Below are 8,285 nucleotides of genomic sequence, written 5' to 3' on the forward strand. Positions count from 1 at the left end.
TCTCAATTTTGATCTCCCAATGCTTAATTCACACCAAACTGACTCGACACTGCACTGTCCAGCGATGTCGACTGGCTTCACTTCCTTGGATTTTATGTGTTTCTTAACTAACAGCATAACCCCCTCCTCCCTTCCTATCCTTTCTGTAGATGTTGTACTCCCCAAATTCCAGTTCTGCATTCCTTATATCTGTGTGACACCACGACTCTGATATCCCAACAATATCTGCCTTTGGTGTTTTGAGCAATACCTCAAATTCATCAAATTTATTTACTAAACTCCTAGCATTGGTGTACACGCAAGTATACATGAACCTGTTTCTATTCTTAGCTAGCATAACACAACTCACGTGTTTAGTTGTTCCGCAATGACTCCCAGCAGTCTCTGAAATATCCTGCATCTTGTTTTTCAGGCTTCTGCTCATTCCAATAGAAGTAGTGCAAGAATCACTTTCACTTCTGCCAGTGGCTACTGTTAATCTATTAGTCTTTGTATCCCCCCCAAGCTAGCAGTTATATGTCCTTATTTTTAAATGCTATCATAACATATTTATAGTTATCTGCTTGATTGCCCTATTCAGGAGGGAAATCACCCAAAGTTTGAAATGGGGAAGTTCTTTGAGAATTCATTAATTTTTTCTTTAAAAACTTCTAATTTTTGAAAACAGTGAAAATTGCTCATGTGGCTTTTATCACCACTTCTAACCTCAATTTTAATCAAATTGTTATCTCAATTGTTTGCTGTTGTTGTTTGTTTGTTATTTGGTTTTTAGGAGCATTAGCAACTATGGCCATATTGCTCCGGGGATACGTGGTGGTCATTCCCTGACCTTTCGGCATCCTCTGTATTTGGTGGTCACGGGGCGAACCCCGGTCTAATCAAGAAGCGTGTGCTACGCACTGCTGCTCCTGCCCACCTGGCTACGGAGGCGCCTGAATTGTTTGCAAACTAAATGGAACAAGCTTGTCTGATATCTAATGTGCAGTGCTTTTTTTAAAATAATTTGTACACATAAAAAAATTACTCTCTTACAGAATTGAACAGCAGTCTATTCATTTTGATTTGTTAAACTCAAAGGTGTTTTTATTTTTCCACTACCTTGAATGTGTTATCAGTAATGACTTCAAAACATCACAAAAAAAAATTAAAATAATATCCTTGTGAAAATTTTTAAAATTTAAGAATGGAAAAGCTTATCTCAGGTTGTCAAAGTTCTAGTTACAGATTTTAACAAAAACAGCCAATGTTTACACATTTTATAATGGCCCTTGTTTTTTTTTAGAGACCAAGAGTAAAATACAATAAATATTCTTTTCAACCCCAGACAGGAAATGTAGCTGAAAAATTCTAAAATAATAAAATAAAATCTGCCAATATACAAAAAGAATAACAGGAAAGGAAGAAAAACATCAAAACTCAGTGAAGTAGTATGGTTCTTTGCAGGTTTAGAGTTTACAGAAATGAAAAACTTGAGTGCATGGAATAAAATTTTCCAAAGTAAAAACTCTGGAATGCCATTGAGACAATATGATTCAATGACTGACAAAAGCTGTCATGAACAGAAATAAAATCTAGACAGAGAAAATTGAATAAAATGAAGCTAGACTAATGAAGAATATATGAAAATAGCAGAAAAAGATCAGAATACAAATTAGTCCATTCAAGGGGGTAGTAGCTACAAGGTATTTGATACATTCTGTTTGTGCATTTTCTATTTTATTATTATTTTCTTTCATTGCTTTGGGTGCTTGGTCAGTCAGGACTTAAATTCAACCACCAGTACAAAACAGCCAAGTGTTCTTATGAAAAGCTATGAAATACAGACTAATCATTTAAAATGCAGAGTAATGTTCTTATCTGTCATAGTGTGCACACCAAAGGTACCTCTGGTGGTTTCCAACATCTGTCAGTCAGGCCTGTCTCCATATTGGTTGCAAATTATAATGAGCATTAGTAGTAGCATAAGATGCAAAAAAAGCAAGCCCATACAACATCAGCCAAAAAAAAAAAAAAAAAAACCAGCCCTTCCCATTTCATCCATCCATTCATTCCAAATTTTGGCTAGTTCTGCCTTGAATTTATTTTAGCTCATCTTCTACAATGACAGATGGAAGTTTGTTCAAGCAATCAATCACCGGCTGGATAAAGGCATATTTCCACACATCTATTCTACAACTTTTTTAAATCTGAATTTATGTCCCTCTCAGGCAAATAATCTGGGCAAGAAGAAGAATCCCATCGGCACTCAGCTTGCTCAAACCATTCAAGGCCTTATATACATCAACCAGATCACCTCGCACGTGCCAAGTCTCCAGACACTGTAATTCGCAAAACTTAAGCCTTTCTTCGTAAGAGCAACCCTTTGTTCCATTCACTAATCTTGTTGCCCTTCTCTGTACTAATTCCAAAAGCTCTACATCCTTCTTAAAATGAGGCCTCCAGATTTGTATACAGTACTCAAGGTGTGGCTTGACCAATACCTTATTAAAGGGCATAATCACCTCCTTATCCCAGCTAGAAAAATTATTGTATGTCATTGACAAGACACCATGAGCAGTTTTTTGAGCAGTGCAGACAGTCTACTATTGCAGACCATCTTCACTGCTCAGAAAACTTCATATCTGCCTGCACAATTATCCCCCAGGTCCTTTTCATTCTCTACCACTGTCAGTGTGGTACCACAGAGTTGATACATTACTCTGGGATTACTGCTTCCCATATGTAGTACTTTATATTTGTCAATGTTAAACTTCATTTGCCACCTCTCAGCCCATCTGCTCATCTTTTCTAGATCCTGTTGCAAAAGTATACAGTCATTAGTGTCATTAACAACCCTGCCAACCTTCCTACCATCTGCAAACTTGGACATTAAGCCTGATATACCATCATCAATATCATTTATAAATACAGAAAACAACAATAGACCCAACACTGAAGGACTCCACTAATAACATTAGCCCACGACTCTGTGTAGTGAGTGTCGTGCATGCTCAGCAAGTCGGAATTGCCCGTCAGAATACGATTCACGACAGGTTGGAGCTGGCGGTGACTTGCGGGCCGACCGTGACTCACGACACTAAAGTGCAGGATTACCGGCATATCAATTACTGCTACTCGCAGCAATCAACCGGAAGCGTACCAGCTTGTAAAAGTTTAACCAGAAAAAAAAAAATAATAATAATAATAATAAAGTCTTCCGGAATCTCCGGCCTTCGGACAACAGAGATCTCCCAGATTAGCAATTCAGGTGGCAACACAAACGAAAACACACGTGGAAAAACATAGCACTCCCGCCACAGAGTAGAGGCAGGAAAAGTGTTGGGTGGGACGTTGCATATTTCTCATTAAATAACTTAACTTTACCTCTGCATCAGAAGATCCATCGATATCTCTTTCCTGCATATTACACATCCTAAATTCAAAATATATCTAACTCTGTTAAGAAACACCGCAATACAAAACACACATTTTCAGAAGAATACAAATGTTAAATTTTACCGAGGCGACGCCTACTGTAAATATATTATTGCATTCTCGTTATTAATTCTAAAGGCAGTCAGAAATGAAAATAATTGAAAATTATAAAACACAATAAAAAAATAATAAAAATTTTAAAATATATTAATAAATATATTTCCCTTGCGTGGAAGAAGACAGACAGTGGCAATTAATGAACGCTGCTCTTTGTGGAACAATGTTATTAGTGGAGTTCTTCGGGGTTCGGCTCATTGTTGATTTGTATATTTATCTATGATGTTGATGAAGGTATATCAGGCTTCATGGCGAAGTTTGTAGATGACACAAAAGTTGGCAGAGTTGTTAATGACAGTAATGACAGCGGTATACTACTTCAACAGGATCTAGAAAAGTTAGGCAGATGGGCTGAGGTGGTAATTAAAGTTTAACATCGGCAAAGGCAGAGTACTGTATATAGGTAGCAGTAACCCCAGAGTAACCTATCAACTGTGTGGCACTCCACTCAGGCCAGTGGAGAATAAAAAAGACCTGATGGTAATTATGCAGTCGGATATACCCTGGAGAGTAGAGCAATTGGTATATAGGAGTACAGCATATCTGGTTTCTTAGTTTAATTTTTTATAATCAGCCTCAAGTTTGCAGTTTTCCCGCTAGTTGGAAATTTTCCTGCCCCGAAGCAGCAGGTGAATAGTTGGAGTAAGTGGTTTCGTGCTATTCTATCACTTTCCTGATAATTTCTGGCTCCTGCAAATCTGGGCCAGGACATTTTTTTGTTTCTCATTTGCGCAGTTTCAGCTTGAAGTTCTTCCACTACAAAATGTGGTTCCATCCTTTGGGTAGTATATGCAACGTTTACCTGGCAAATCGTACGTTGATCAGAGTTCAACATTCTCGGTGGTTCCTGTAGAATTGTTTTTAGTATGTTGATTATTCAGTCTTCCCAAGTTGTTATTGTACCCTGTGGCGTCTTGGTTGCCGTTCGAACCTCCTCCATGGGGAGTTTGTTAGTGGCTATTTTATAAACCACTCCCCCATGGATCTATGTTCCCAGTCATGGAGACTAGCCGTTCCCAAGATGTCCTATTGTTTTCTTGATTTTGTCAGTGTATCTGCTCCTGGCTTCCCTATAGCGCTGACGCAGATGCTCCATCTCTGCGGGCGGTCAGGGTCTACGCGCCTAGAGGAACTCTTTCCGTTTTGTTTGGACTTCTCTCCTCTGCGCCTAGAACTCCAGAGTCCACCAGGGCTTCGCACCGACGTCGGGGTCTTTTTTCTCATCGCCGCCTCTGCCATAGTTGTAATTAGTTGGGTTATTTTTCTTTGTAGGATGTCTGGGTTTTCCTACCGGCCAGGTTCTTCATCCCTCAGTTCCTTTGCTCTAGTTAAAATTTGCTCCTGGAACAGCTGTCAATTTGCATTTTCTGTTGAAAATCTGTTCACCTTCAGCCTGGTGATAGGTCGCCTCGTCACGGTTCTGTCAATTTGGATATTTTTGTGCGATGATCAGATGTGGTCCCAGTTTCAGATATGCTCTGCTGTTTTCCTCCTAGTTAATGTAATGTCGATTATAGCTTCCCATAACGTATTTCAGAAGGTTGAGAGCTTGAGAGGTTGGTTCTTCGCTATGTAGGTAGAGTTTGATAAATAATCTTTCTGTTTCTGGCCGTTTGAAGTGCCTTGCCGTCTTGGGCTGTGCTGTGCCAGACTAGCGAGCGCCAATTAACATCTGCTCGGACTATTATCTTTTGTCATGGAAGTGCGTCTTGGACAGCACAAATTGTTTAAAAAAACTATTATATTTAGGCCACCCGAATAATTAAATTCATCTGTCGTGATGTCTTATGTCTGTTAATTGCGTGTGTTCCATGGTCGATTTTTCTGTTTGCGGGACGAAAACCCCCCAGTTTCTGGGGGTAAAACCTTGCTATTTACGCCTAAGACCGACTAACTCAGATACTGAATGAAAAAAGCCCATTAAAGTTTCTTGCGTCATCGATAGGATTCGACAGAACTGTGCTGCCCGCGCAGACTATATACTGTGTAGGGTCCAGTCACATTATTATGACCACCTACCTAGTATATTCAGAATATGCGTCTTTCGCAGCACGCACCCCAGCCAGCCGCCGTTGGAGGGACTGAATAAGTCCGAGGAAGGTTGCTACAGGTATTTGTGACCATACAGACTGCAGTATACCCCGGAGTTCCTGTAGGTTCCTTGTTGGAGGGTCCATCCGTCTCATGTGTTGATCGAGGTGGTCCCATAGTTTTTCAATTAAGTTAAGATGCGCGGAATTCGGTGGCCAAAGGATTAGCTTGAAGTCTTCGTCATGTTCCTCAAACCACTCACAAATAATTCTGGCTACATAGCGTGGCGCATTGTCCTGCAGATAGATACCATCAGCCCCAGGGAACACGGTCAACATATACGGGTGTACCTGATCGGCGACGATCGACAGGTAACCATTTGCGTTCAGTATCAGCGTATACCTCTGGAGGTATCCGCTGATACCTCTGGAGAACACCGTACGACCGTACGATCAAAACATTCCCCCTACCATAACACAGAGTACTTACTTAAAATACTGGTCTGCCTCCACGGGGCGAAGTGCGGGCAACGTCGGGCCTCAGTAGGGGTACAGAGGCTAAACGGCCAGAGGAACACCGGTACATTACATTACACATTTACAATATCCATATACTTTTTAAATCTCTGGCCTTCCCAGTGAACTGGTTCAACTACAGTGAAAGCAACGCGGAAATGGGAGGGAACCTTCGGTGCCGTTTGACCTCAACATACTTTACACAGCATAAGGCCGCCAACCAGCCTGCCTTCTGGCAACAATCTTGTGCGGTGACTCTTCTTAGAGTCTGCGCGGTAGCACAGTGCTATCCTCACCGTCCTCCCCACACCGGGTGGAAGGGGCCCGGGTTCAAATCCCGTCGATAACGCGAGGAACTTTAATGGGCTTTTTTCACTCCTTGGCTGGTATAGTCTGTCTCAGGGATAGTTAGCAAGGTCCCCCCCTCCCCCAAGAAATTGGGGTTTTTTTCGTCCAGCGAACTGGCAAATCGACCAGAGAACATACGCAATTTTCAGGCAAATAAATACATCTGTAGATGTAAGAAATTACGGGTTGCCCTAATATAATAATTTGAAATTTTTTTTTGTCTGTTCTCGGAGGTTTCACGCTTAATACACAACCGTCTATCCTCTCGATGGAGCAGAAACTGTGACTCATCGAAGAAGGCCACCCGTTGCCACTCGGTCGGGGGGGGCCCAGTGTCGGTATTGCTCTGCAACTGACGGCGTTGTTTGCGATGACCAGTCGTCAGCAGGGGTACTGTCACCAATGTTCCAGAGGCCAATGCGGAACAGGGTTCACGCACTGACGTGTTGGAGAGTCTGCGCGGGTAACACAGTGGTATCGTGTCGTCCGCCCCCACCGAGTGGAAAAGGCTCGGGTTCGTATCCCGTCGATGACGCGAGGAAGTTTGGTGGTTTTTTTTTCACTCCTTGGCTGAGTTAGTCAGTCTCAGGCGTAGATAGCAAGGTTCCCCCAGAAGCTGGGATTTTTCGTTCAGCAAAACAGGCAAATCGACCAGAGAACACACGTAAATTCAGAAAAATAAATATATGGGTAGTGTAATGATTATCAGTCTTTCAGAATATCATAATTCGTTTTGTTTGTTGTCGTATCGGATACCTTTCTGGTGTCCCCCATGGTTCCTTTGGACGGCTAGTTGAGCAACAGTAGCCCGCCGATCGGTCTTGATCAACCGTTTCAGCCGACGTTCACCTCTGGGATCAATGGCGCATGGGGGTCCACAATTAGCACGTCGGGTCGTCAAAACTGTCCGATTCGTCCAGCCTTGATACACTTTCACCACTGCAGCACGTGAGCATTTCACAAAGTCGGCTGTTTCGGAAATGCTGGCATCTCTGGCACGATAACCGATGGCCCTGCCTTTTTCCAGGTCTGATAGGTCCCGTGCTTTGCCTATGACCAGTGGCGGATTAAGGATAGTTGGGGCCCCTAGGCAAATTATATTTGGGGGACCCCCCAAAAAAAAATAATAATAAAAAAAAAGAATAAAAAAAAATAAAGGTTAGGTGGCAAATAAATGAAATTTTTTGAACTTCTGGATTTTTCTGCCTGTTAAGGGTTAAAGAATGATAAATAAAACTGCTTAGTTTAATGAATTTTTTATGTCGTTTTTACAAATTTATTTTGCGAATTTATTGATTATGTCTTCAAAGTTTATTTTTTCGGCAGCAAACTCGTGTTCAATGGAAATTAGGAATAAGGCATTTAATCGCTCTTGGCTCATTAGAGCCATTGGTTTGTGGCATTATTTAAAGCGTATAGACATTCCGCTCTCTCCAAAATACATATTAAAACGTAATAATTGTTTTGAAATAAATTTCACTTAAAATAATCAAGATTTTTATGATGTTTACTAAAAACATTAATCTATTTTAGAACACTATTGGGGGGTCCCCAAAGCCTGGGGCCCCTAGGTACATGCCTCATTGCCTTAATGGGTAATCCTACTCTGCCCACGACAGAGGCTGTTGCTGGGTTCACGGTTGCCGAACATCAAACTTTATATGCTTGCGGTGTGTTAACTTGACAGCTGCGCTGTATGATTCGCTAGACGTTTGTGATTTCTGCATTGGGGGTAGTCATAACATTGTGACTGGACTCTGTGTGTGTGTGTATGTGCGTGTATGTGTGTGTGTGTGTATATATATATGCGTGTTAAGATCAGCGCCACGTTAAAAACAAGGTGGGCTGATCAAGGTGGTG

At 41.5% G+C, this 8,285-nt stretch overlaps 1 protein-coding gene across 2 annotated transcripts in view; it reads right to left on the bottom strand.

The window, feature by feature from the left end:
- LOC150086970 (putative rRNA-processing protein EBP2) overlaps nt 1-3,497 on the bottom strand; it is a 169,098-nt gene extending 165,601 nt beyond the window's left edge. For both annotated transcript variants that reach the window (XM_090371714.1, XM_090371713.1), the window contains exon 1: nt 3,364-3,497. In XM_090371714.1, the coding sequence (XP_090227840.1) occupies nt 3,364-3,411 (48 nt within the window). In that variant the 5' untranslated portion in view covers nt 3,412-3,497. The remainder of the gene's footprint in view (nt 1-3,363) is intronic.
- Between the last annotated feature and the right edge of the window lie 4,788 nt (nt 3,498-8,285).

This window comes from Mastigoproctus giganteus, chromosome 4 (genome assembly GCF_048544385.1).
Source record: "Mastigoproctus giganteus isolate SK-2022 chromosome 4, ASM4854438v1, whole genome shotgun sequence".
In the NCBI taxonomy this organism is placed as follows: Eukaryota; Metazoa; Arthropoda; class Arachnida; order Uropygi; family Thelyphonidae; genus Mastigoproctus; species Mastigoproctus giganteus.